Here is a 25135-nt window from a genome sequence, read left to right on the forward strand (position 1 = left end):
AATTAGCGGAAAAGTGGGCGCGAAAATTCAACTGCTGCAATTCCTAACGCCACAAAAACTGGCAGCTCTTTTGGCTGGAACGGTGGAAGCGGAACATGCAAATATGGATACCTAATATCGCAAAAGATCCATTGTTCACTGGCGCACAACGCTGACAATACCTATATCCTATCTCTTGATTGCTTTCAATTAATTAGCGGGCAAGCAAACAAAAATATTTAGATCGGCCCATTTAGCAACTGGGCTCGGAGTTCAGGGGCTAACTCGGCTAGCAATCTAGCCAATTGCTTAAGTGCGATGATAGTTTGGCGTGGAACGCTCAAATTAAAGCAGCGTTTCGTTTCGTAAAGCGTGAGATTCGCGATCGTGTTGTTAGGCAGTTTTTTTTTATTTGTTTCGCAGCGGTCATCGTTGGCGTAAGCGTATTCCTCGGAACCTGGATTTTTTGTATCTTGGGGTAAATCACTCAAAACACGCTATTTATACACCCGCTGATACCCAAATACACGCAAATGTACCCGAATTGGTGTTGGTTAAAACACAGTGCTCGCTAAATGTCAGCTGACGTCAGAAGGTCTTGAAAAAAGAGCGAGGAGTACACACGAACACAAAAACGATTACGAATACGAGTGGGACGTATATATGTGTAGTGCGGTATATCGATATCGGTAGATCGAGAGAGAACACTACACTCACACGACACTCACATTCGCATTCGCAGCGACTTTCGATTGAGATTTTGGTTGGCTGTGGCTGTAGTCAAGCGAGCGCACATGAGTCAGATTCGTAGCTTTTGTTTTGTTCAGTCGAGTGCGAGTTCTGTGCGATTCAGATACTCGCTGCCATCCGAACCGAACTGAAGTCCAAGTCGAATCTAATGTGCGTACTTACGTGTAGAACAGTTCAAGAAAATGTGCAGACATTCAACGGTCGCATTTGTGTGGATGTGTGGTTGTAGTGAAGAGTGCCAGCATTAATCGCATTTTTCCCCTGCACGAGCACCACGACTAGAAAATACTCGACACGTCTGTCTGTTTTTCTGCTTTATTGCTTCTACGCTATTCTGCTTTTCCGTTTCGGTTTTCCTCCGCTTGGCCTAGTGAAAAACAACAAATTTGATTATATTGTGTAAGTTATGTCTAGCATTGAAAAGATGAAAAGTGTCATTCCTATAAATACACCACCACCTCGGGAAAGGCACTCGCAATAGAGAAACTGGCCAAAACCCAACAACAAACATAACAAACAAAGGAACCGCTGAATATAACCAAACTTCGGAGTAGGGGCTGAGCTAAAAAGTATAGTGCGCAGCCATCATGACTAACTCACCACCCAAAACGCCAGCCCAATTACAGAAAATCGATATTCTAGTCGCGCTGTAACGCTGCGTAGCTGCTAAATACACAGCTCCCTACCTGCAAACAACCCGAATACAAAAAAAAAAAAAAGAAAACTACGAATAACAAAACAGTCAGGCGAGGCATTAGTATACCGAAAAGCGAAAACCACTTCCGCCAATGGTCGAAATCGCCGTCGCCATCTCGACATTTAGCTAGCCATATAGCAAATGTCTTTACATATCATACCGATATAATAGAAACCATCTGTGATACGCGTGTACCTTAAAAATGAACTAACTTTGCACCGATCGAGGGTATCACTGGGAAATTAACGATGCGTCTTGTCCGCAGTAAATGTTGTCAACGTGATGTTTCTGTAACCGACTATCTGAACACCCCGCATCCGCACCAGCACCATCCATCGTCCACCGACGTCCAGCACACCAAAAACATATTTACACGCTACTGGGACGACCACATAAGAATGAAGGAATCGAGCGAGGGCAAAACCAGGGCCAAGGCCCCATCCGCTGCCGCATCCGCATCCACCACACCATCGTCATCTTCAGCACCTGCCAAACAAACCCAGAGCGTTACGTTCGTGAGGACCAGTAATGCACCAGCTGTTTGCGACGCCAACGGGAACGGGAATGGGTGCTCCATCCAAACGGAGTGGACATTCCCCCCAAAGGCGCCCACACCGCACATCTACAATTGCCTGAGTCCGGTAAGTCCACACTGAAAGTAAAAGCGTTGGAATATCATGTAAGTTAGGATCAGATACAACTTTATAATATGGTATATAATATATTTTCGAGCGAATTAAGATTGTAAAGAGATAGCGTATATGGCGTAGTTTATTTTTTGCTTCGCCTGCATAGTTCCTGTGTAATAGATAGACCACCCACCCCATTCGCCCATTCGCCCATTCGACAAGTTTCCTCCGCAGTGCAGATTATCATGACGTAACGATTATTAGATACTCCACGGGCGACCGTCGTCTGTACGCAGTATAGTTAGTTCCTAGTCTTTGTGCTCGTGTGTTGGCGGAAGATAAAGGGGAAACAAATTGTTTGCACTTCAGCAATTGCCATTTAAGTCATTAGTATGTATGGCGGTTTGAACCTATGTACATACGGACATTTGGCAATATATTATAGGCTTTTGCTTGGGCACGCTCGGCCATAAATAGATCTATACCGAGGAATTTCAAAGATAAGATTAGAGAATCGCATATACAAGCGCAGGTCAGCTGGGGTTCATAAATAACAAATTCACTCGGATCGTATGTTTATAATTAAGGAAGGGCTAAATCACTTTTGTTTTCCGGTTTTCACTTTCTCGCTTGCACAATTGCACATCTCACAGATATTCATAAAACGTACAAGGACTTTTTGGCGAAACACTTACATTACTAAATTCAGGAAACTCCCCGATTCAATGAATCAACAAAAGTAACTTGACACGTTCTAGAAATTTTGCAGTTTTGAAATATGCATTAGCGATAAGGCAAAAACTAGAATATGACTCACAATCAGCGTGTAACTAAGTAAATATTATACATAATAAGTGAATGTAGAGATATTAATTTATTTCGGAGTTTCTAAGATTTTACCAAATTTTATACTTATAAAATACTCTTCATTCTTCCAGGACATGATGGCCTCAAGTGATAAGAGCAGCTTTAAGGGATTTCGCAAGCAATTCAGTGGACGGTTCAAGCGCCTAGTTACTCGAAAAGTGGAACACACTCCAGTGATACCTCCAGAATTGAAGCCGCAACTAAAAACAATATACGTTTACTAACTTAAGATGTAACGACAATTGCAAGCACAAGTGTTTTCCCCACTATGTACGTATGCACCTCATCGGTTGGCGTATACATATGTGTATGTAAATGGCAGGAAACATTAGTGATAGGAAAAGCAAGATAAACTAAGTAATCATAATACCATTCTGATTGACAATTTTAAGTATTCAGCGTATTCGTGCGTATTGTTAGGCTCAATAAAAAAACGAACATTGCAAAGACAGACGAGGTTTAAAATGAATTGGAACAAAAGTCACGGGGTTCATGAAATACATACATATCGAGAAAGAACATAACATAAATGTTCAAATATCTGCTGGTAGTACCGATACGAATCTATGTATTTGCTTCTTTTTCAAATAAGTTAAAGGAACCTACTATCCTACCTATACCTACATGTTCATTAATTACGATTAAAGAAATAGTTTAATTACCAAACTGCTGAAATAATTATTGTGTTGGTAGTTTCTGTGTGAAGGATGAAATGGAAAGCAATTTAACGAGACACATGGGCACATTATCTCGGTCTGCTTCAATCGATGAACCAAGGAGCTTTTCCATATCGAGCAACATACAACTGAAACCACAAGCCATGCCAACATTCAAACTTAGTGGAACGAAGAACTGGCTGCTATCATGCGAAAAGAATTTAGCCACTAAAATGGTGCTGCGATAAGATTGAGGTAAGCAAAGTGGATATGCCACGTTGTGCGGACTGAGAGAAGCGATGGCAACCACAAAATGTGCTATCTTAGGAAAACATACCCCGAAATCCGCAGTAAGAACTCCGTTTTAATGGTTCACTTATCATATGTATTCGAAATTAACTAGACAATTAAATAAAATGCTTACTTTATTCCAATCTAAACGTACGTACACACAAACGCGTCTATATATATACATAGTCAAGTACTCGTATATATAGCTCCACCGACCAGAGACGAGGTTAGCAGTTATTAATCTGCATGGGTTCCTTCCCGAGTAGTGCTACCCGTTTCCGAGTTGCCTGTGCCAGTCTCTTTTCGGTCTCTATTGCTGGGCCCAGCACCACTGGCATCGTGGCTTTCGCTGCTGTTTGGTGTGGACACTGCGGTCTTTGTTGACTTGGGGGATTGGGATTCCTGGGTCTGTGGACCAGTTTCAGCTTGGGTGCTCGTCGACTCGCTGCGGCGGGTCGCTTGATCCTCCTCATTCCGATTGGGGAACTCGTGAACCGAGCTTGAATTTATCTGGAAAAGCCGAACGAATTGGGTGAGATGATGCCTCTTCAATAGATTGAACTGTACAACTCACCACGTCCTCTTCCGATTCCACGCTGGATATCGAGGGATTTCTCTGGATAATCAATGATATAGGTATTGGGTACAATTATCTTGTATGGAACAATACTACAACTACTTACTTGTGCTTTGTATTTGATTAACTTAAACTTGCGCTCCTCCCGCATCCGCGTCAGACGCATCAGGAGCGAGTAATGCTGCTCCACGCGATGCAGACATGATTTGCATATGGTTTTTGGCAATGGATCAGTCGGAGATATCTGGTGCAATTGAGCAGTAGGTGATAAATCAATAAATTATTTAACAAGATGCTGATAGTTGGGAAAAACTATTGGAATGGCTGACATTGGGTACACACAAACATCCTTGACGATGGGAACGTGATTTGTGTGTAGCTCCGCCTTTTCAGCAGCGTCCATTAGTTGGCAATACTCACTGTAATTGGTAGGTAACCGTTGATTTTCTCAACAAGACACAAACGCTGGCCATGATCACTATAAATATGTATTACTGTGCGGTGCATCTCTGAACACAGTCGGCATAGAAATCCCGATATGCACGCCTTTTCTATGCTCCCCATCTTGATTGATTCCGATTCTGTTGGTTGGCTATATCCTCAGCTGCTGGTTGGGATGTCGTTTAATTTAACGCTAGCCAAAACAACTTTCCCAAAATATTGTTTAATACTTTTCAGATAGGTGTTGTGTACATATGTTTCGATTCGAGGGTTGTATTTCCGATTGCCTCGGCAGGTTGCCAGCTTGTTTTTTTCGGCATTTCTATAGAAAAGTCGATAGTTGACAACAATTGTACAAATGCACAGTTTCATTTGAAATAACCGCGAATGCCCACATAAAACATATGATTTTAGCACATTGAATCATGCGGAAGTGGGACAAAGAGTTTTTAGAATAATATGTTATCTATTTAACTGGAAATTGTTAACCAATCTGTCCCAAACACTCGTAATAATTTAATATTTTAAACTGTATTATAACGTATTATACAGCTGGAAAGTATATTTTGAAACGGACGAGATGGAATTGAAACAGATCAGCTGTTTCGGGTTTTTAGTGTTTTCGTATCATGTACCAGGTACATACTTAGGTACATAACTAAGTACTTCTCGCAACGATTGTATCAGAGAAATAAAATTCGTCTTTATATTATAAACTTATTATTCTTATATCGAGAATCAAATAGTAAAAACAGATCTTATCAAGATAGAAATCCCTGGAGCGTCTCAAAGGATAAAGACGCGCTGTTTAAGGACTGCACATTCTGCACCGCGAATCCCTTGAAATTCGTGCACTGATGAAAGGCAGGATCCATCATAAGCAGCGATTGTGTTTTTTGGTTTGACAAGCCAAAGAAAACCTCGCCCTGTACGTCGAACGGTATTTTAATTTTAACGCAGGGAGACCGCTGAATGGAGTTTAGAAGCTCCATGTGACACATATTGGCGCTTTCTCCGAAGAAAACTCCATCCAGATCATTGTCGGGTATTATTTGGAACTGAGGAATCCCGGCGTTATTTAAAATCTTACATGTGAACACACACTTCTTGCGCGGATCCTTGGGATGGGCGTAGATTCGTGTGGCCACATATCCCACGGGATATATCCAGCTCTCAGTGTGAAAATTGGGATTCACTGATATAATCTCGCCCAGTGAGTGGAGTAATACATTATTTAGGTTCATCGGAAACATGGGCTTCTTTTTCCGTACAATTGTAACATTTTTTGGCTTATCTTCGACGGGGTTCTTATGCGAAACTACAGGACTGTATTTCTTTGTGGTTTCAGCGGCGTCGTTTTTTCCATTCGAGACACTGGGTCGTCCACTGTTGGATTTCTCCAAGCCCTCGTGAAACATGAGGCGCTCTATCAAGTAAAGTCTTTGGGATCGGGTCACAGATAGTTCGGCCTGCAGACGACAGATCTCATCCGTGAGGGCGGCGTTCTCCTGAAATTGGTATTATAAAGTTAATAGATCATATAACTTCCCGTAAATGTTTTATGCTATAATGTAAACATATATGTGAGTAGGAATCTTAAGGTTTCTTGTAAATACTCTTAAGTTTGCATAACTTCGCCCTAGTTTCTAAGATCTTACCAGTAGATAACTCTTGACGGAGCGTTTTAAGCTCTCGTAGCGCCGCTTATACTTTAAATTCATTGCTTTTTAATTTATAATTTCAGCAAAAACAAGAGATACGATTTGTTTGTTGTTATTGCCGTGGGTTTGTTATGATTATCGGACTGCAGGGCTGCCATTCGTAAGTTATCGAAATACGGTATTCGGTAGATTCATTTATGTTGGTATATCTTACATACCAAATTAATAAACAAAACTGATCTAATCTAATCTTTGTTTATTTTAAAAGATATAAATAAAGTTTTAAAGGGTGCGAAAAAAACAAACGGAGACGTTAATTCGAATTGAAATTAAGGAAATTCCTAATGGATTTGCAAATCCTCTTAGCCTAATTCAATCTGGCATTCTGACCTTGCAAAGGACTTAATCATGTTAAAAAGTTACTTCCGGCGCTCGGAATTAAGGATATTTGAAAAAATAAGGTATGTTTTTAAAGTAGTTAAATAGTTGCGCACATAATTTAGCTTGGCATCTGAAAATGTGCCTTAAAGTGCGTAGTTTGACCATGGAAGCACCAGTCTGCAAAGGTAGTTACAAGAATACCAACACCTAGCCCTTCAAGAGTATATGTACATAAACAGGTGTGCGTGAGGCTTACCACCATTAGAACCATTGATGATTGGTAACTTCTTAATGGATTTTCATTCAACAATTTCAAGAGTTACAAACTATAAGTTTTTAAAATCATTAGCATGAGAGCTAGAAAAAACGTCCGATCACCATGGCAACAGGTGTCTGTCTGTATGTATCATCCCGTTCCTTCCCATTTCCCCACTTTCGCCCAATGTTAGATACTACAAACATCCATAGCTCATTATAATGTGTTTGCGATAGTGTAGGGAAGAGCGTGTGAATACCACTGAGAAAAATCTACGTCGGAGAGCAGCTTTGGCAATGAATCACATCGTTTGTTCGTTTCGGTTTCGGTGCAAATAAGCCGTTAGTATGTTTCTACACTCCGGTGACACTTGTTGGATTCCGATTTCGATTCAGTGCCTCTGAAGCTAAAAACGCAACATCACAATGGACGAGGAGCAGATGTGGAAGGGCTTCTTCTTCAAGTTGCAGGAGCTCAAAATGAATCCACCCACGGAGCATGAACACCAGTAAGTTGGATGAATAAAATACAGACTCACGCATACCTGTAGAAAACTTGAAAACTCACCGATAGACAAACATTTGTTCGCCAGACGAGCCGAAATGTGTGTTTCTATTTCTCTAGACAAATATGAACATTTTGGAGAACTGGAACTGTGTCATCAGATAAATTAAAGATTATCAAGTGAAATTAACGTGTGTGCGTGAGGAATGGCAAGTGATGTAAGGGAGTGGGGGAAGCCACAGATCGATTTTACCACCCACTCGCAACTAAAACATGACTCAGTTTTAGGGTATTTTTCACTGGGCTTTCAAATACATCTACATAAGCTTGCTCATAGTACGAGTATCCCTAATCGAAATGAAATCCCCATTAAGTGATGACTAGCCAGTGCAGATAATATTTAATGACTTTTTTCGAATTATTTACTAATTGCACTTTTTCCGCAGACTGCAAGACGGAGATGATGGATTTTTCGAAAAGTTTGGATCCCTACTGCGGCAGAAGTCCCAAATCGATGAGGGCGTCCTCAAAAGTTCACTGGCTCCCTTGGAGGAAAATGGCAGCGGCGGAGAAGAAGATTCGGACGAGAGTCCCGATGGCACTTTGCAACTCAGCCAGGATTCGGAGTGCACCAGCATCGATACCTTTGCCACCGAGAGTACACTGGCGTCCAGTTCGGACAAGGATATCAGCACTTCAGTTCTGGACTCGGCGCCAGTGATGAATGTAAGTTTTGTAATTGAGAAATCAGTGCTGTGAATCAGGTTGACAAAGCCATTAAAAGGTCACAACGAATCAGACAATCAAACTGCATTCCAACTGGTGCAACTAATAGAGCTCCAGCTTATACTAAACGTAACCTATAGTTTAATCATAAGATTACTAAATTATTTATTTAATTTAGTATCTTACATACTCCCAAATGCGTACGTTAAGAGATTTTTCATATTTATACATGTGATTCATACGAGCTCTTGTGAATTCGTAAAACTCAGTTTAAGGATGATTTATGGTTTAATCCGCCCTAATATATATATACATATATATTCATGATAGAGTATTGATAATCGCCGCTTTACGAACTCGTTTTGAATTGTTGGGTTAGTATGCACTGTAGCTTTTAGGATTCGAGTGAAAGTACATCAAGATAAAGCTCCGTCATTCAGTTTGGGTTTTACCAGGTCGACTCCCAAACTAGCTATCCACCATGGTGGGTATTGGTGAATATGGATGGCTTTTGAGCCTGGTCACATTCACGTCATGTGTAATTCCTAGGCCCGACTACCGAGGAAGTTGCGACATAGGTCAGTTTTCCAGTTTGCAGCGCGGCGTAACGATCGCCTACGAGTTAATTCAATGTTTTATCTTGTGCCAACATTTTGCTGTTCGCATGTTTGCCGTCTGGGCAGGTGTAGTTTAATTGAACAGAAACCGAAAATGAAGTCGTGTCCATAGAAACGAAACGCTTGCACAATAAACAAAAGAACTTGCCTATATAGTCGGACTGTATAAACAAACCGAATAATGTATACTGACAGCATAAACAAGCACTGCAGAACATGCAAACATTGAAGAACCCTAGAGCGGCCAATTGAAGGGAGGCGGGGAGAAAGCTTAATGTACTTTAGAAAATACATTTTTCATTACCACCTTGAGCTTTTCCTTTTTGTATCCGAAAATAGACCATTTTCTCTTAAGATTGCTTTATTATTGCTCACAAACACTTGGCCATCATCGTGTACATACGAGTATGCACAAATACACCAAGCAATCTGAATCGAATTGAGCGCATACACTTTTTATCTCATGGTCAACGTCAAGATATTTCGGATATCGCAAAGATTTCCCACACCGGACGCTATTGTACTTAGCTACAGACTCTTCTCCGAAGCGGTTGTGTCCAGTCGGTGTTCCTGAGTCCGTGGGTGTCCACGATCTGTCCACCAGCGCATCCGATCGTGCTCGATAATATGTGCGTCTATATCGAATTGTATATTTGCCAGAGAGTATTTGCCAAAAATTTCAATTTCGCTTGCACCTAGAGAAAAACATTGAAAAAGTGGAGTGATCGGTTAGTGGCTGGGTTCGATCATGAGCTACCTATCGCTACCACGTGTTCTGAGCAAGTTCGGCTCCCAAAACCACAGTTCGTCTAACCAAAGTTCGAAAACCAATAGCCTAACTAGATCCAGTACGCGCACCGGATGCGACGAAATCAGACTGCCGCGGAAGGCATCCTCCACCCAGTCGCTCAACAAACCATTCGAGCGACGGATGAGCATACTGAATCGGAATGGAAGCATTTCCAGTCGACACTTCCGTGGTGTCCACAAGCATTTACTTGATTCCCATGCCAAGGCGGTCTGCCACTCGATGACCGTAAGTAGAGAACGAAGTTTGGATGCTATATCTAGATATGGATATATCTGTAATCCATAATGAACTGATCTTAAGAATATCCGAGGGAATCGGTTCATCAGTGCCTCGGTAAACAAAAGCGATTGTATAAGTTCATTGATTTGGCATAATTGTTGAGTCACTCGAGTTAAGTGCACAGAGTATTTCAGTGCTTAAATACATATATTTATGTACTTGTTTTTTTTTTGCCAAAATCATAATTGAAAATTATGTAAAGTGTAGCTAGAAGATACCAAAAAAAAAATCAGCGAAAATGTGAACATTCTAAGAAGTTTATTGATTCGAATTTGGAGCTAAGTCAATATTTATGTTAGTGGATAGTTTATGGGAATGATAAAACATTTCACTGTAGCGAGCATCCAGTAGATACTTATATAGAATGTATCTAAGCAAACATGACCTCAGCTGGGTCTGTTTTTCCAATTTCCCTGCGAAGATTTGTTTATATTTCCGTATTCTGGAATTTGTCGATATTTACTTAGGCTTTGACCTTTAGAGAAGTGACTTATTTCTATTTTTGCTCAAAGAAATTAAAATACTTCACCGATTAGATGGTTTATAAATGTCGCCTGCGTTTTGGGATTAAACTAATTGTTGCCTTTGCTTTTGCAGGTCACAGATCTCTATGAAGAGATATTATTTGAAATTTTCAACAACATTGGCTGTGAAAACAACGAAGAGTGCACAAACAGTTTGGTCGAATTCGTGCAGGATGCATTCAAAATTCCGAACGCCACTCATGAGGAAATTTATGAGGCGGCGCGACTGAAAGAACCGCCCAATGTTAGACTAAATGTCGAGATTATAAAGGCCGAGAACCTCATGTCCAAGGACTCAAACGGCTTGTCCGATCCGTTTGTTACCCTGTACTTGGAATCGAATGGCTCCCATCGATACAACTCATCGGTCAAGCCTGCCACATTGAATCCCATATGGGAGGAGCACTTTTCACTGTGAGTCTTGATTATTTCGTATAAAAACTGATATATATTTGTTAATGTTTATTTTCTTGCTAGGCCAATTACTGAAAATGCTCGAGACGAAGTTCTTATCGTTGAAGTGTGGTAAGTGTGACTTTGTTTGCATATTGAACTCATATAACGCACTCATAAAACCTACGTTATCTGGCTGATAACGTTTCTTGAACTCTAAATTGCACTTATCGCGGATCAATAGGTTTATGGTCTGAAACTAACTAACTCGAAGGTATGGCATCTTAAAAACTCATCATTCTTTTTGAAATATGTTTGAGTAGTTAAAGTAAAGTACGTTGTGTTAGTTTTATAACATTAGAATTTCATGCTAGAATCCCATTTATCTATTTTAACGCATGATTCCCATTTAATATTTTACCTTTTTTCAGGGACTTTGATGCTGCGGAAACCGTCAAGGAAAAAGTCAACAAAATCCTGGATGTTAAGGGTGTGAAAGGACTTAGCAAGCTGATGAAGGAAATTGCTGTAACAGCTTCCTCGGGAAAACATGATAATGAACTGATTGGGAGAGCTGCAATTACATTGAAGGTAGGAAAAGATCTAATATTATCAAAGATCTTAACACTAAAAAAAAAACACACATATCCTTCAGTCTATTCCCGTTTCCGGCCTCACCGTATGGTATAACCTGGAAAAGGGAAGCAAGGGACGCAGTCGAGGATCACTTCTGGTTAATCTGGCCTTGAGTGCGGAGAAGAACAAAAGTGTCGCCGTTCAGGAGCACAAGAACCTACTGAAACTGCTCCTGATGTACGAGCTGGAAACCTCGCAGGTGGCCAACTACTGGTGGAGCGGCAAGTTCAGTCCCAATGCCGAACTCATTCGATCCCAGCATGCTGCCCAGAGTGGGCTAACTCCTTTCGACTGTGCGCTCAGCCAGTGGCACGCGTACAGCACCATCCATGAGACGCACAAACTCAATTTCACACTATTCAATTCAATTCTGGACGTGGTGGTGCCAGTGATTACTTACATGCAGAACGACTCCGAGGATGTGAAAACATTCTGGGATGGCGTGAAACGACTGCTTCCCTCGTGCTTCGCAGTGCTAAGGAAACTAAGATCCAAAAACACCAGTGATAAAAACATAATTAGAGCTCTGAACGAAGTTCTGGATATTCTAAAGAAGATTAAGGAGCTGGAAGTGCCGGAGAGTGTAGACATATTCCCCAAATCGGTGTATGGTTGGCTACACACAAACGACACTGATGAAACGTGCAATATTGATACTGCCATTGAGGATGCTATCAACACGGGGACAAGGGAATGGCTGGAGCACATAGTGGAGGGCAGCAGGCAATCTAAGAACACCGAAACCGATGACGAAAAGCTGCAGTACGTCATTAAACTGATACAAATGGTGCGGTCTGACCTGCAACGTGCAATGGAATACTTCGATAAAATCTTTTACCAGTAAGTTTTACAATTGTGCATCGATGAATCAATCAATCATTTATTATTTACCTTGTTCATTTCCAGCAAAATTCAGCTTAACTATTCCGCTGTACTTTATTTATTTTATGACTCCAAGCTTGCTGAAATCTGTAAATCGATTATAATAGAAGTGTGCAATAATATTAAGAGATTGGATGTGCCAGACGATCAATTCGAATATTTACCCAACCTTGAGAATGTAAATATGGGCACGACTTTGTTTGAAGTCTATTTAATACTCAAACGTTACGTTCAATTAGGTAAAGTACTGAAGTCCTCACTCTTAGCAAATCACTAATTGATTTTTCTGTTTACAGGAGAATCTCTTTGCTCCGAGCCCCTGGAACTGTCCAACTTTTACCCGTGGTTCGAGAGGGGAGTTACCCACTGGCTGGATATTTCAATAATTAAGGCATTGAGTCGCATCCAGAAAGCAATTGATTTGGATCAGCTGAAAGCGGTCGATGAAACAGTGAAATACAGCTCCTCGGCAGTGGACACACTTTCCATATTCTACCAAATCAAGATATTTTGGCAACAACTTGACTGGCCAGAGGTCGAGGGTTCCTACATCTTCGTAGCCAAAATCGTCAATGTGAGATTGAATACAAATATAGTTATGTTATCTTTACTAATTATTATAATTTTACAGGATCTTTGTCGCTGCTGCATATTTTATGCCCAACAGATGTCCCGCAGAGTTGAGAATATTTTTATTGCTGATGATAACAATAAAAATTTCAGTAAGTTCTATTGGAAACCATTTTTTATCATATATTGTTTGTATTGAATTTATTTATTTTATAGTTTTGTCGGAGGAGTGGTGCATAGCGATAAACAACATGGATTACATCCGGCAGAGCTTACCTTCATTCATAAAGGTAGAGGTTTTATTTACCTAAATCAAACAAATTTATTGAAAACAAATAATTTATTTCAGGAACTTAGCATTGATGACATTATCAAGAGATTGGGGGAGTATCGAACTAACTTAGAGGCTGAGAGATGCGCAAGCACCATCAAAACTGTCATTGAAAATGCATTGGACACCGAACGCAATCAGATTGTTGAGCTCATAGAGATTGTGGCCAGGAAAATGGCACCGCCAATTAGACGATACTTGGCCGAAGGTGCTGAGGTGCTCGCCAAGGACTCCAACTCCATGGACCAGTTAATGATGTACCTGGAATCCTCATTGGCCACACTCTACGATACTCTCAATGAGATTAATTTCCAGAGGATACTGGATGGCATTTGGTCAGAGTTATCCATTATAATGTATGATCTAATTCAATCAAATCTTGACGTAAGTTCTGACCTATCAAGTATGAAACAATATAAAAAGAAATTGATTATCTTTTTAGAAACGCCGACCACCAGCTTTCTTCCAAAATTTGAACAATACTCTTCAGACAATGATGGACTGCTTTAAAATGGGCAACCTTCAAACTTCAGACATAAAAATATTGTCTTCAATTCAAAGTCGACTAAGGCTTTATTCCCTGGAGACATCGGATCTTATTCATCAGTATTACTTGGAGCGTCTAGAAAACCAAAAGAGCCAAGAGTCATCTCCATATGGACAACTTACCATCACGGCTCAGTTAACTGATACCGGCTTATTGGTAGGACTTCAATCATTTGAAACATAAAATCCGCTTAATGAGTTAAATATCTTATAGTTAAATATCTTAAATGCTCGCAATCTGCTGCCAATGGATTCAAATGGTTCGGTGGACTCATTTGTTAAGGCCAGTTTCATGCCCACAAGTCGATTCAACGACGTACCCACTGTGAAGACCAACGTGCACAACAAAAGTTGTTTTCCGCTTTACGATCAGGAGTTTCGTATGTAAGTAGTTACTTTTTAATTTATGCATCCATATATAAATATACCTTCATTCGGCAGAAACTTGAGTGACCACCAGCGAAGTGAAAAGAATAGTCTTATTGTATTTAGCATCAAAGATAAAGATTTATTCGGCATGTCGAGCCAGTATATAGCAGAGAGCTATATATCTTTCGCAGATCTGGAAGCGACACCACCGGGCGAGCAAATAATGATGAATCTATCCAGACCAGAGTATACAGGTACCTAATCATACTTTTGGCAGATTAAAACTGGAAACTTATACATGTTATGTGCTTTCAGATTCCGAATCACTGCGTGCCTTGGAATACAGACTAGGTGATAAGCAGGCCAAGGATTTCCTTAAAAAGCTGAAGAACCGATCCTTCTCCTAAATTGTGAAAAGTTATACGTTGTAAAGAAAAGCAATAAAACTGTATTTTTATATTTTCTACGGCAATCGTACTAAAATTTACAAAGTTGCGTTTTGAAATGGGCCCCATTTATGGACTGAAACTTATGAAGAAAAGATTTGCATTGTCTGACAGTTTTAATTACATTTATTGGAACAAAAACCAACGCGGTAATTAGTTACAAATACATAACACTCACTTTTTACGATTAAAGAGTAATTTTCCAGAGTTTCTTTGTAATAAATAATATATAAATGGTATTTGTGTTAAATTATATTATTCGTAAAGGGCTTGATACGTGCATATCAGCATGGTCTAATGGCAAAAACTACTATGGCACAAGTTTTTGCCGATGTGCCTTATTGGCGACGACGTGTGTTGCGTTGCTTATCAAATCGCATTTCCATTTCCTCGAGAACCTTTGGTGTGTAGCGTACCACCAGCTTTACAGATCCGACAGCTTGCTTTAATAGCTCTACGGCCTTCTCGTGGTTTTCTCCTTCGACAGACTGAAATATTGATATTTTGCAAGTTCTTAAGGAGTTAAGGTACATAACTGAATTAATGACTTACCACACCATTCACAGACAAAAGTTGATCTCCCCTTTTCAGACCACCATGCCTGTCAGCCACGCCTCCAGGTATTATTCGGGATATATAGATGGGCGAGTTTTGCTCCTTGCCCCCCATTACATTGAAACCCAAGCCTGAAAAACAAAAATTAAAGATTGATAAAGCTTTCCATATAAGATGTATAATAGAAACATATATTCTCGGTCTATAGACCTTTACAATCAAGGTATTGGTTTTATGATATAGGGGAATCCCCTCGATTCTTAGCTCATAGGGGCGTGTCTTACCCTCCTCCGTTTTCGGGAGCTCGACGACTCTGGGATGAGCGTGCCCCTCGCTGGCTGCGAAGGCTGCCACAGTGGCCTTGGCAGTGGCGGATGCCCTCACGTCGTGGGAGCCCTGGATGTCCACCGTCTCGTAGACGTGCTCGTACACCTCCCGCACGGAGGTCATGAAGTCCGAGTTGAGCACCTTCTGCAGGGCGGCCAGTTTTGTCGTGGGGAAGTCGCCACTCGCTTGCAGCTTTTCCAAGAGCTCTATCGATCTTTTGACATCTGAAAGTTAGAGCATTGGGTGTGAGTTTCCTCCAACTGGGAATGGTTAGCATGCACCCTTACCTCTGGACAAAGTCAGTGGTTCTGCGTTATCGGCCATATTGCTGTTCAATTTAATAATAATCAGTCAAATTGAGCTGACCTGAAATATTATTCGAGCAGCTGAAAATAATATGACCATACGTCTCAGGGGCACAAAATACCATTCCGTGAAATTATATTCTCTATTTGAAATAATTTGGTTTAATAAAATAGTAACAAAAGTTATATTTTTTATATTTAACAATATATCATATACTTATAATCTAATCTCAGTACTTTTCGTTTAAAAAATTATCTTTTGAAACAAACAAGTTTCTTGAAAGTGTGGTATTTTATGCACGTACATCCATGGTCATATTATTTTATATTGATATTATTTCCGCACCGTATTTATTTAAACTAACAATAGAATAATAGCAAAATGAGCCTGCCAGCTGCACTATTGCAGCGCCTGAAGAAGCGCGGACTTGTGACCAAACAGTCGGGTAAATACAAAGACCAGTATAGAATCCAAAAAGAGGATAACCAACTTCAGCTTTCCACAGGAGCAGCACCGATTTCAGAAGCTATAGAAGAGATTATAGCCGAGAACTACGATGACGATGACAAGAGCGGCCCTTACCCGTACAAGGAGGACACATCGCCGGAGCCCAAGCGCAGGAGCGTCGAGGAGAAGTTCTGGTCGCACCGCATCAAGGAGCGGATCGGCGTGAACGAGTCCTACCATGGCTACAAGCTGTGTCCCAACAAATACAACATATACCACAAGTGCTCGCTGTACTGCGTAAACAAGTTCAACAGCTCGCCGCTTTCGCAGCCCAGCCATAGGTATCTCAAGCGCTACAAGAGATTGCTGCGGAAGTATCCACTGGAGGCGGGCTGGAAGGATGTCTACGATAAGGGCTGCAAGGCGTTTTACTTCTATAACTCGACCACACAGACTGTTTCGTGGCTACCTCCTTCGCATCCCAAAGCACGGATCACCAACAGCGCCGCAGTGTTTCGCAGACAACTGGCCAACTCCAACGATGAGTTCAACTTCGATACCAACATGGTTCAGCCCAAGTCTTCTAACCAAAATGAACCCGACGAGCCCGACGTATTCGTTCCCGCCAAGAAGCAAAAGTCCAGGGACCTGGAACGAAAAATCCAACGACGTCGCCGTAATGATAACTAGCACTACTAACTAGCCATTTGACTTATGAGCTGTAGATCGCTACTGTTCAAATAAAAATGAATAACTATGATAGATATTAAGGTTTAAAAATGTACACTCTGCTTTATTGAATTGCTAGCTTAAGACAATGAATGGTGGAGCCGCGAACAGATTTAAATCGAAGGAACCGGAAATTTTACGAAAGCAGCAACTCGATAAAATTGTGTCGCACGAGTCGGGAAGTATGTGAAAGTTGAATTTGAGGCGGCGATTAAAGCCCTCAACATGAGGATGCGGTGGACACACTTTCACCAAACTATGTGCTATGTGTAAAGTGTTTTAACCAAGTTATATATATTGGTGAAAGATCAATACAATTATTTTTTTTTTGGGTTTATTTCAAGGTTCGTTTTCCCTTAACAACAACCGGTCGGTTTCGTATGTAGCCCTTGCGACGCTTAGAGTTCTGCAAAGAATCAGATTGTTAATGAAGTTCATTGGGAGCTGCAGGGTACACTACCTTTCTCGAAATGAAGTTTGCTGGAGGAATCGTTCTCTCCTTGGTCTTCAGTGATGGTCTATTGAACTCATGCGGCTTCTTCACCCTATAGATGCGAACAAGCCAGTGTTCTGTGGTGTAGGCCTCCTCCAGGTAGGTCAGATCGAAGTCCTTATTCCCAATGACGGCGTTACGTGTGCGATCATATCCAGATGGACCTCTGAAACAGGCAGTTAGTGTGCATCGCTACCTGAGAGAAATGTTTCCGCTTACCTGTAGTCCAACTTCAATTCCCCGAATCTGTAGTAGCTTAATTTGTACATAAGGCAGTTGAGCAGGGCCGGAGCACCTTCGGCATCTACCCTGAATTCACCGCGGTCGGTAAAGTAATCGCTTTCCTTAATGTCCTTGGGATGCTCTCCCTCAGCAATTCGGACCATCCACAGGAACTTGTTGATATCATCGCCAGAATAGCCGATCACACCGCCAAAGATCACCAAAACGTAGTCCACGTCAAGAGATGTCATAATTTCGTAGGACTTCTCCTCGGTTGAAGACATTGCCTTGCCAACCAGCGCTATGTGACTATTGTTCCACGTATTATTATCCACTAGCGTCGTTCTGTTTGCCATTCCCGCTATCTGGTATCCGTAATCCCACCAAGACATAACGCGAGCATCATCGGCAGTGTTCTGCGAAAGCCAGTAGTAAGCCTCTCTGAAATCGTCTAAAATGTTGCGGGATCTAGTGGAGAAAAGGTTAGATAGGTTTAAAGAAGACATGATGCTACTTGGTGCTTACCCATCTTGACTGTTGTGGAAAGCCAAGACAATGGAGGGACTGGAGTAGGCATTGCTGGTCACCCACGTGCAGTGGACAGCGAACATCATCAACAGCATTAGAACGGCCAAAATAACAATACTCTTCAGGTTGGAGCTGACGCCAGTATCCTGCTGGGCATCATGCTTAGTACGATGCTTCAGCTTGCCAGCCTGCAAATGCGATGTATTTTAAAATCAAATCCCATGGATGTGTGTTAGTAAGAACTCACCTTGTCGTACAGCGTCTTCTTCTCAATGGAATCCTCAGCTTCATCCACTTCGGTGGCTGCGCTTATGGCTGTGCCCATTCGCTTAGACGAATCCTCTTGCAGGAACACATCCAACAGTCCCGAAAAGGCCACTCCGGCCAGCATGCACACCACCGGCGTGAGGGTCAACATCAAACGCACCATCACACCAGCGAAGTAAACCGCACTGATGGCGTACAGCACCACGAAAACGCGCTCGTCGTTGATCTGCTTGATGCAGTACCACACTCCCACTGGGAAGGCGCACACCAGGATGTGCAGATCAAAGAAGAACGAGAACCAAGTGGTGGGCTGATGCTCCGACACGGATGCAATGATGGGAATGTGGATCTTGGCGTAGCCAGTATCCCACAGCGAGTAGAAGCGTCCACTCCACGGGGCCACAACGCCCAGCATGGTGAGCACCACGACGGCCACAAAGACGCCAACGCCCACCAGCAATCCGCCGACGATGAACAGCTTCCGGAACTCGTTGCGCGACAGCACGGACTGCAAATGGCGCAAGGTGGCCACGGCCATAAGGAGCACAAACACTCCCAGCGCAGCCATGTGTTCACTGGTGCGTATCGGTTGGAATCCCACGAAGGGGATCTGCATGGAGAACAGCAGTCCCAGGATGTAGAAGGTGCTGTAGCTGGTCAGCAGACGCGGCGAGTACCTGCCCATAATGAGCAGTACGAAGACGTGCAGGGGTATCAGGTTGATGATGAACACGTAGCCACCCCAGGCGGACACCATGTAGAAGTAGGACAAAGCGGCTGCGGCCGACCAGAACACGGATCCAGTCTTCACTGAGCGCACCCACAGGAAGTAGGTGAACTGCAGGGCGAATATGGCAATGCCCTCGTTATCGTACGATCCAGCCACCGACCTACTGATGTAGCCAGGCACGATGGCGATGAAGCTGGCGGCGAAGAGGCCGGCGCCCGCGGACCACAGCTCCTTGGTCAGCAGGTAGGTGGAGATGGAGGTCAGGCCACTGAAGATCGGCGCCAGGAACACGCAGATGTCACGAATATGGACCGGTATGTTGAGTACGTGCAGCAGCCAATGGATTCCGCCGGACGTAATCATCAGGCCGGGATAGACGGTACCGCCCACAATCCTGCCGAGCGGATACCATGCGCGCTCGTCGAACCAGTTGAGGAAGTTGTACCAACCATTCTGCACCATGTAGGCGGTGGCCCGGTAGTTGAACCACGGATCAAACTCATGGATAATCGACTCGAAACGGATGACGGCGAAGAGGCGAGAGGAAAATCCGGCCAGCCAGGCGATTAGCAGGATGGCGAAGGTGATTAGGCTGCTGTAGCCAGCCACCTTGCTGTTCAGCATCTTCGGCGTCCGATTCATGTCCCAATTCCAGCCAGTAACTCGAAAATTATAACCGATCTGAAATGCAACGACACATTCTTCGCTTAGACACGTAGTCTAAAAAAATTGCCGGGTAGACTGCCAACTCGGTTTTAGATACGCTATCGATAGTGCAATCGATAACAAGACCAGGGCAACGTAACTTTGAATGCTTTTAAATTTGTACTTGCCTCGTTTTCGTTGTATTCCAAAATAATTTAAAATACATCTAAACAATTTTTTGGAATAACTTTTTGTTCCATTTATTTGCATAGCATAAAAAAATAAGCAAACTCTCCATTCCATTTGTTCTGTGTCTTGTTCAAAATAATCGCCGTTGCGCTCATCTCTAGTTTAATTCCTATGATTGACAGAAGCCGCTGAAAAACCTAAGAATATTGAAAATCAACATGAATAATGGGAATATAAAACGCCTTCAAAAGAAACTCAGCGTTTCGAAAAAGCCAGCAGTCACTGTGGATTCACCATTGGCAAAATATCCTTTACAAAAGCAAAAAACCCACTGAAATTCTATTGTTGTTTACACTTTCTAGCCGGTGTTTACTAAAACATGTTGTTTTCTAATATAACTTTTAATTTCGAATAAATATCCAGCTAGTTGGTTTCCTTAACTGAACTTAACTATACGTATGACTCCTCGGGCATCTTGACCTGCATTATTTGCAGGATTCCTATCAAACCCAACGTCTGGAAGGTGCATATAAATTCCAAGCAGCACAAACTGAACGTCGATCAGGCTAAGCAGAATAAGGTGGAGAAACCCGTCACCACTACTGCACCCAAGGATCCTACGGGTCCGTCCACCAAGACTTCAGCTCCTGCCAAAAACTCCAGCACACTGCCAGATAAAACTCCACAGAGCAGCCAGGAAAAGCATCCTCCCCTCATTCAAGAGAAAACTGCCCAGGGAAATGCGAGCAGCAAGCCTGAGAATGAAACTACTGTCGAGAAACTGCCAGAAAAGTTCTTCGACGAGGATAAGACCAATAAATCGGAGGCCGCTCGCCTTCAGGACGAGGAATGGCAGCGATTCCAGCAGGAGATCAAGCGGGCGGACACGGAATCCAGTGAAATTGTGGCCGACGAGCAGGAGGACATCAATCTCAAGCGACACATCAAGGAGATCGACGAGCAGATCGACAACTGGAAGAGATTTATTAAAATTAACGATCAGAAAAAAGTACTCCTTAGTAAAAAGCGAAGAGTAGACCCCAAGATGGAGGTCGATCCGGAATTGAGTTCAAGCGAAGAAGATTGCAGTGTGGATGATTTGTTCGACTGGAGAACGAAAAATCTGCATAGCTAGAGAATAAATATGGTATTAAAATGTTACTGTTATAAAACAACAAACGTCTTTTAATTAACGCATTATTCCATTCAAAAGTCTTTCCAAAGCCAAAAAAATTCAAAAAAAAAAGCGTGTTAGAAAATTTTGAAAATATAATTTCGTAGATTTTTATAAACTGAAAGTGAAAAAAACTGGTGGAACAGCTGACACATCTTGACCATGAAAGTGGTCAACAGGTAGAAAGTGGTACGTGGCCACACTGCGACTAACTCTCACATTTTGTATTAGCGCTAAGCGATCCGTACGCTACATTACTATCAGACTTAGTACATATTTTATGTTACATTAATTAGTTACAGACTCTTATTTATTCTTAAGCCGTATCTACAGAAACCTTGTTAATGTTGTGTTGAGTATTACGTATTAGTTGTGCAAATGTTTTGTTGTGTTTAAGAATGTTTTGAACTCGTTACGTTGTTTGTTTGATGTGATCAAGTTTCCCATAAACACAAACATATCCCCCCATTTGTTACAATGATATCTAATTCGTGAACATGAGCCTAAAGTATATAATCTTTTTTTGGATGTTGACGGCGAACTATTCAAGTGTCTTAAGCTTGGAATATTCCAAAGGTTTCAATGAGTCGGACGCTATTAACACAATTCACACGGGCCACAATAAACGAACCAGTAAATTTCTATTTGACACAATTTTTCGCATAAGTTCGGGAGTATCGAATGCCTTTGGACTTTCGGATACCGAAGACGAGGTCGAGTATACCGAAAATTCCAGCCTAAAAAACTGTGACTGTGGTATGTGCATGTGTTGTTTGTTGCTGATATTTAAATTAATGTGATAAATTTCACTCGTGCAGATTGTGGCTTTTCGAACGAAGAAATCCGGATTGTTGGGGGAAAGCCCACGGGTGTTAATCAATATCCTTGGATGGCACGAATCGTGTACGACGGCAAGTTCCATTGCGGAGGATCCTTACTGACGAAGGATTACGTTCTATCGGCCGCTCACTGCGTGAAGAAACTGCGAAAATCCAAAATCAGAGTCATATTCGGCGACCACGATCAAGAGATCACCTCGGAGTCACAGGCCATCCAACGTGCGGTTACGGCTGTGATAAAGCACAAGAGCTTTGACCCCGATACATACAACAACGACATTGCCCTGTTGCGACTTCGCAAGCCTATATCGTTTTCTAAAATTATAAAGCCAATCTGCCTACCGCGCTATAATTACGACCCCGCAGGTAAATATTTCTAGCATTCCTAGCAATAAATATGTATATATTAATATGAAATTGGATTTAGGTCGCATTGGAACGGTTGTCGGCTGGGGACGGACATCCGAGGGAGGAGAACTACCATCCATAGTTAATCAAGTTAAGGTGAGTAATGCTATTTGGTTTCTTGAGTATATTATGACCATCTACGACAATTGCAGGTGCCAATCATGTCCATCACGGAATGCCGAAATCAAAGATACAAAAGTACTCGAATTACCTCATCCATGTTGTGTGCGGGTAGGCCTTCCATGGACTCATGCCAGGGCGACAGTGGAGGACCGCTGTTGCTATCCAATGGCGTTAAGTATTTCATCGTCGGCATTGTGTCCTGGGGCGTTGGTTGCGGCCGCGAAGGATATCCGGGTGTTTACTCCAGAGTGAGCAAATTCATACCGTGGATTAAGTCTAATTTAGAAAATACCTGCCTGTGTTCATAGTCAATGTTGTGTGCAAATGCACGACCTTATTTATTGCCTAGCTTAGTCCGTTTTAATGCAAAGTGTCTTTGTTACTCCACCAATCCATCGAAAATAAATATAATTGTTTCATTTAAACTATTGAGATATTAATCTGGATTAGCTGAAGCACAGCTTTCATATATACATTTTTATTGCGTATATAAAAAACGTAGTTCTATAAAAACTATGACTAATGTATATCGGGATATAAGTGCTAATCCTACACTTTCTAATAATAACCTAGTGCATTATTTTACAATTACTGTACTGCTAGACTTCCCTGTACCTTTTAGTTACGACTGCGTTCGCCACTTTTAAGACTTCATTTGATATTTTTCCACAGCTTGAGTTCTTGATGGATGGTATACTGAGTGCTGCATGCAAGGGCATTAGGAATTCGGTGTTGGCGTTGGAGCCCAGTTGGTAGTTTTCCATAGCCCCGTAGATACTCTTAAAGAGTGGCTGCCTGTCTGAATGGAAATAACCACGATTTCCGTGGATAACCTTAACGCCAGTTTGAGACATATTGCAAATGCTCATGTACATGCAGTGATCTGGACGGTAGTTGTATTCGCATGGCATGATGTACAGCTTATCAGGATGATAGTAAAATAGTATGTTGATTATGTCTTGATCCCCCCAAATAATGCGTAGCTTGTACTCCTTATGAATAGACACGATATGCTGTTCCCATTTCATTTCTCTCATCCGTGTGAGATTCATTAGCATAACGCCGGAATTAACGCCCAGTCGGCCATAGAATGGATGTCGTGCAAATCTATTGTACCAGCCAATGTTTTCGTTCTCGTGCTCGGGCGTCAGTGCGGACATTTGCGTCTCATTGAACTTCTTAAAGAATCGCCAGATATCCGAGATGGGCGACAAAAACAATATATCCGTGTCCACATACAGCAATGAGTCCACATGCGTTAGCAATGACTAGAAAAATAAGGGTTTGTTACTCTTGGAATTATATGGATGTATGAAGTAATTACCGGCAAAAAGAGACGTTGAGCTGCACATGGCTTAAAGAGATTCCTCCACTCGACTTCATTGCCACTGGGAAACTTCAGTGGCAAAATCTCAAAGTCAAATGTAAACGGCTTGATATCGCGCCAGTCGGTCAACTTTTCCCTGAACTCATCACCCTTCCCGTCCTCCGTGAAGATCACAAACTTGAGGTACTCCTCGTCGTAGTTGAACAGAATGGCTGACTTAATCATAACCAGAGTCTCCTGCACCCTCTGACCGCAGGAGACCACCACGATGTAAAGCGGGGGTTTCCCAGTCTGCCTGCAAGGTAATTTTATACTTGTTTACTTGGAAAGTTTAAGTGAATCATCTGATTAAATGCAAACACGCCTTGTGTATTTGCTTTTCCATTATGGGCCTTTGTTTGGCAACAGGGAAACTATAACAACCGGAATGGCCGAAATGAAAGAGGTCATAAAACCGGAGGTGAAAGCTAAAGTTTTATATTCCGGACTAATAAAATATATGGTTTTTTTTTATTTCTATATGTGATATATATTCTGATCTCCACTTACAATTCGTTATAGCCGAGCATCTTTCCCTTGTTTTCGGTTACCCAGGAAGGTCGCTGATGGACGAAATATGAAAGTATCGCTAATGCAATTAAGCAAAGCAAACACATGTGAAGATGTTGCTAAAATGGTGCCAAAATAGTATTTACACTTAATATTACTCTGAGACTCTTGCAAGTCAACTTTTTTATTTACCATTTTCAGGTTTTGCGTAAACAATGTTTTCGCCGCAAATTGTTTATGTTTTTTAGGCCGCCAACCGACGATGCCATAATTTTTTACCGCAACGAGCAAGATATGTGCATAACTCCTTATTTAACCAATGTAAGCAATGGATATTGCTTGGTCCTGGGATTTGGCTACAGCGAAACCCATGATAAATGCATTTTTGTTTAAACAATGCGCAAAAACACTAAACAACTAGCACATTTTACAGTCGTAAATATTTGTGTTAGTCAAGA

General features: G+C 41.9%; 10 protein-coding genes across 24 annotated transcripts; 5 read left to right on the forward strand and 5 right to left on the reverse strand.

The window, feature by feature from the left end:
- Positions 1-126: 126 nt before the first annotated feature.
- CG11791 (uncharacterized protein) lies at positions 127-3585 on the forward strand. 4 transcript variants are annotated; one of them, NM_001276016.1, is made up of 3 exons: positions 127-879; positions 1692-2067; positions 2994-3585. In NM_001276016.1, exons 2-3 carry the CDS (start codon positions 1825-1827, stop codon positions 3144-3146), a joined length of 396 nt encoding a protein of 131 aa, NP_001262945.1. In that variant the 5' UTR covers positions 127-879; positions 1692-1824; the 3' UTR covers positions 3147-3585. The 4 variants fall into 4 exon arrangements, with proteins under 4 accessions (NP_001262945.1, NP_733072.1, NP_001097907.1 ...); NM_170193.2 differs by having other exon boundaries at positions 127-457; NM_001104437.2 differs by having other exon boundaries at positions 754-1128.
- Positions 3586-3879: 294 nt separating this feature from the next.
- On the reverse strand, positions 3880-5164 carry CG31109 (uncharacterized protein). 2 transcript variants are annotated; one of them, NM_001276017.1, is made up of 4 exons: positions 4867-5164; positions 4553-4690; positions 4444-4485; positions 3880-4379 (listed from the first exon to the last, which is right to left on the reverse strand). In NM_001276017.1, the coding sequence occupies exons 1-4, from the start codon at positions 5008-5010 to the stop codon at positions 4107-4109; spliced, it is 597 nt and encodes a 198-aa protein (NP_001262946.1). In that variant the 5' UTR covers positions 5011-5164; the 3' UTR covers positions 3880-4106. The 2 variants fall into 2 exon arrangements, with proteins under 2 accessions (NP_001262946.1, NP_733073.1); NM_170194.3 differs by having other exon boundaries at positions 3988-4379.
- Positions 5165-5586: 422 nt separating this feature from the next.
- On the reverse strand, positions 5587-6688 carry CG31111 (uncharacterized protein). Its single transcript, NM_170195.3, has 2 exons — positions 6546-6688; positions 5587-6395 (listed from the first exon to the last, which is right to left on the reverse strand). The coding sequence occupies exons 1-2, from the start codon at positions 6606-6608 to the stop codon at positions 5649-5651; spliced, it is 810 nt and encodes a 269-aa protein (NP_733074.1). The 5' UTR covers positions 6609-6688; the 3' UTR covers positions 5587-5648.
- A 108-nt stretch (positions 6689-6796) lies between these two features.
- On the forward strand, positions 6797-14859 carry stac (staccato). 3 transcript variants are annotated; one of them, NM_001276018.1, is made up of 15 exons: positions 6797-7009; positions 8136-8415; positions 10720-11060; positions 11124-11171; positions 11471-11630; positions 11695-12515; positions 12582-12796; positions 12854-13131; positions 13189-13279; positions 13344-13417; positions 13477-13842; positions 13901-14161; positions 14219-14388; positions 14446-14627; positions 14689-14859. In NM_001276018.1, exons 1-15 carry the CDS (start codon positions 6957-6959, stop codon positions 14778-14780), a joined length of 3432 nt encoding a protein of 1143 aa, NP_001262947.1. In that variant the 5' UTR covers positions 6797-6956; the 3' UTR covers positions 14781-14859. The 3 variants fall into 3 exon arrangements, with proteins under 3 accessions (NP_001262947.1, NP_651329.4, NP_001097909.2); NM_143072.4 differs by lacking the exon at positions 6797-7009 and adding an exon at positions 7530-7693; NM_001104439.3 differs by lacking the exons at positions 6797-7009; positions 8136-8415 and adding an exon at positions 9592-10068.
- A 69-nt stretch (positions 14860-14928) lies between these two features.
- veli lies at positions 14929-16102 on the reverse strand. 2 transcript variants are annotated; one of them, NM_143073.4, is made up of 4 exons: positions 15989-16102; positions 15659-15925; positions 15372-15505; positions 14929-15307 (listed from the first exon to the last, which is right to left on the reverse strand). In NM_143073.4, the coding sequence occupies exons 1-4, from the start codon at positions 16023-16025 to the stop codon at positions 15158-15160; spliced, it is 588 nt and encodes a 195-aa protein (NP_651330.1). In that variant the 5' UTR covers positions 16026-16102; the 3' UTR covers positions 14929-15157. The 2 variants fall into 2 exon arrangements, with proteins under 2 accessions (NP_651330.1, NP_733076.2); NM_170197.3 differs by having other exon boundaries at positions 15372-15925.
- Positions 16103-16301: 199 nt separating this feature from the next.
- On the forward strand, positions 16302-17229 carry PQBP1 (Poly-glutamine tract binding protein 1). The gene is made up of 2 exons (NM_143074.4): positions 16302-16452; positions 16513-17229. Exons 1-2 carry the CDS (start codon positions 16389-16391, stop codon positions 17142-17144), a joined length of 696 nt encoding a protein of 231 aa, NP_651331.1. The 5' UTR covers positions 16302-16388; the 3' UTR covers positions 17145-17229.
- Stt3B (Catalytic subunit 3B of the oligosaccharyltransferase complex) lies at positions 17223-20148 on the reverse strand. Its single transcript, NM_079770.3, has 5 exons — positions 18674-20148; positions 18424-18614; positions 17896-18366; positions 17644-17842; positions 17223-17589 (listed from the first exon to the last, which is right to left on the reverse strand). The coding sequence occupies exons 1-5, from the start codon at positions 20063-20065 to the stop codon at positions 17518-17520; spliced, it is 2325 nt and encodes a 774-aa protein (NP_524494.1). The 5' UTR covers positions 20066-20148; the 3' UTR covers positions 17223-17517.
- A 289-nt stretch (positions 20149-20437) lies between these two features.
- On the forward strand, positions 20438-21425 carry CG11839 (uncharacterized protein). The gene is made up of 2 exons (NM_170198.3): positions 20438-20561; positions 20714-21425. The coding sequence occupies exons 1-2, from the start codon at positions 20476-20478 to the stop codon at positions 21390-21392; spliced, it is 765 nt and encodes a 254-aa protein (NP_733077.3). The 5' UTR covers positions 20438-20475; the 3' UTR covers positions 21393-21425.
- Positions 21426-21636: 211 nt separating this feature from the next.
- CG11836 (uncharacterized protein) lies at positions 21637-23223 on the forward strand. Of its 8 annotated transcripts, none has more exons than NM_001202361.3 (5): positions 21637-21700; positions 22008-22187; positions 22250-22636; positions 22698-22774; positions 22831-23223. In NM_001202361.3, exons 3-5 carry the CDS (start codon positions 22321-22323, stop codon positions 23107-23109), a joined length of 672 nt encoding a protein of 223 aa, NP_001189290.1. In that variant the 5' UTR covers positions 21637-21700; positions 22008-22187; positions 22250-22320; the 3' UTR covers positions 23110-23223. The 8 variants fall into 7 exon arrangements, with proteins under 8 accessions (NP_733078.1, NP_651333.1, NP_001097910.1 ...); NM_170199.2 differs by having other exon boundaries at positions 21637-21939; NM_143076.5 differs by having other exon boundaries at positions 21637-21726; positions 21982-22187.
- Positions 23224-23239: 16 nt separating this feature from the next.
- On the reverse strand, positions 23240-25118 carry shams. The gene is made up of 4 exons (NM_001104441.2): positions 24870-25118; positions 24678-24796; positions 24126-24423; positions 23240-24069 (listed from the first exon to the last, which is right to left on the reverse strand). The coding sequence occupies exons 1-4, from the start codon at positions 24870-24872 to the stop codon at positions 23401-23403; spliced, it is 1089 nt and encodes a 362-aa protein (NP_001097911.1). The 5' UTR covers positions 24873-25118; the 3' UTR covers positions 23240-23400.
- Between the last annotated feature and the right edge of the window lie 17 nt (positions 25119-25135).

This window comes from Drosophila melanogaster, chromosome 3R, assembly GCF_000001215.4.
Source record: "Drosophila melanogaster chromosome 3R".
In the NCBI taxonomy this organism is placed as follows: Eukaryota; Metazoa; Arthropoda; class Insecta; order Diptera; family Drosophilidae; genus Drosophila; species Drosophila melanogaster.

Bases quoted from the DNA above. Each gene is read 5' to 3' on its own strand.
- CG31111 (NM_170195.3), bottom strand. From the start codon at position 6,608: ATGAATTTAAAGTATAAGCGGCGCTACGAGAGCTTAAAACGCTCCGTC. The intron at 6,396-6,545 runs GTAAGATCTTAG...TACCAATTTCAG, and splicing joins CCGTCAAGAGTTATCTACTG to GAGAACGCCGCCCTCACGGA.
- CG31109 (NM_001276017.1), bottom strand. From the start codon at position 5,010: ATGGGGAGCATAGAAAAGGCGTGCATATCGGGATTTCTATGCCGACTG. The intron at 4,486-4,552 runs GTAAGTAGTTGT...TTGATTATCCAG, and splicing joins TAATCAAATACAAAGCACAA to AGAAATCCCTCGATATCCAG. The intron at 4,380-4,443 runs GTGAGTTGTACA...CGGCTTTTCCAG, and splicing joins TGGAATCGGAAGAGGACGTG to ATAAATTCAAGCTCGGTTCA.
- shams (NM_001104441.2), bottom strand. The intron at 24,424-24,677 runs GTAAGTGGAGAT...ATTACCTTGCAG, and splicing joins ATGCTCGGCTATAACGAATT to GCAGACTGGGAAACCCCCGC. The intron at 24,070-24,125 runs GTAATTACTTCA...TTATTTTTCTAG, and splicing joins CTCAACGTCTCTTTTTGCCG to TCATTGCTAACGCATGTGGA.
- Stt3B (NM_079770.3), bottom strand. From the start codon at position 20,065: ATGAATCGGACGCCGAAGATGCTGAACAGCAAGGTGGCTGGCTACAGC. The intron at 18,367-18,423 runs GTAAGCACCAAG...TTTCTCCACTAG, and splicing joins TTCCACAACAGTCAAGATGG to ATCCCGCAACATTTTAGACG. The intron at 17,590-17,643 runs GTAGTGTACCCT...GATTCTTTGCAG, and splicing joins CAAACTTCATTTCGAGAAAG to AACTCTAAGCGTCGCAAGGG.
- CG11836 (NM_001369964.1), top strand. From the start codon at position 21,929: ATGAGCCTAAAGTATATAATCTTTTTTTGGATGTTGACGGCGAACTAT. The intron at 22,637-22,697 runs GTAAATATTTCT...AATTGGATTTAG, and splicing joins CTATAATTACGACCCCGCAG to GTCGCATTGGAACGGTTGTC. The intron at 22,775-22,830 runs GTGAGTAATGCT...CGACAATTGCAG, and splicing joins CCATAGTTAATCAAGTTAAG to GTGCCAATCATGTCCATCAC.
- veli (NM_170197.3), bottom strand. From the start codon at position 16,025: ATGGCCGATAACGCAGAACCACTGACTTTGTCCAGAG. The intron at 15,926-15,988 runs GTAAGGGTGCAT...TCTAACTTTCAG, and splicing joins ACCACTGACTTTGTCCAGAG to ATGTCAAAAGATCGATAGAG. The intron at 15,308-15,371 runs GTAAGTCATTAA...TCAATATTTCAG, and splicing joins TTTTGTCTGTGAATGGTGTG to TCTGTCGAAGGAGAAAACCA.
- CG11791 (NM_143070.3), top strand. From the start codon at position 1,675: ATGCGTCTTGTCCGCAGTAAATGTTGTCAACGTGATGTTTCTGTAACC. The intron at 2,068-2,993 runs GTAAGTCCACAC...TCATTCTTCCAG, and splicing joins TCTACAATTGCCTGAGTCCG to GACATGATGGCCTCAAGTGA.
- stac (NM_143072.4), top strand. From the start codon at position 7,611: ATGGACGAGGAGCAGATGTGGAAGGGCTTCTTCTTCAAGTTGCAGGAG. The intron at 8,416-10,719 runs GTAAGTTTTGTA...TTGCTTTTGCAG, and splicing joins ACTCGGCGCCAGTGATGAAT to GTCACAGATCTCTATGAAGA. The intron at 14,389-14,445 runs GTAAGTAGTTAC...TTCATTCGGCAG, and splicing joins TACGATCAGGAGTTTCGTAT to AAACTTGAGTGACCACCAGC.
- PQBP1 (NM_143074.4), top strand. From the start codon at position 16,389: ATGAGCCTGCCAGCTGCACTATTGCAGCGCCTGAAGAAGCGCGGACTT. The intron at 16,453-16,512 runs GTAAATACAAAG...AGCTTTCCACAG, and splicing joins ACTTGTGACCAAACAGTCGG to GAGCAGCACCGATTTCAGAA.
- CG11839 (NM_170198.3), top strand. From the start codon at position 20,476: ATGAATAATGGGAATATAAAACGCCTTCAAAAGAAACTCAGCGTTTCG. The intron at 20,562-20,713 runs ATATCCTTTACA...ACTTAACTATAC, and splicing joins GTGGATTCACCATTGGCAAA to GTATGACTCCTCGGGCATCT.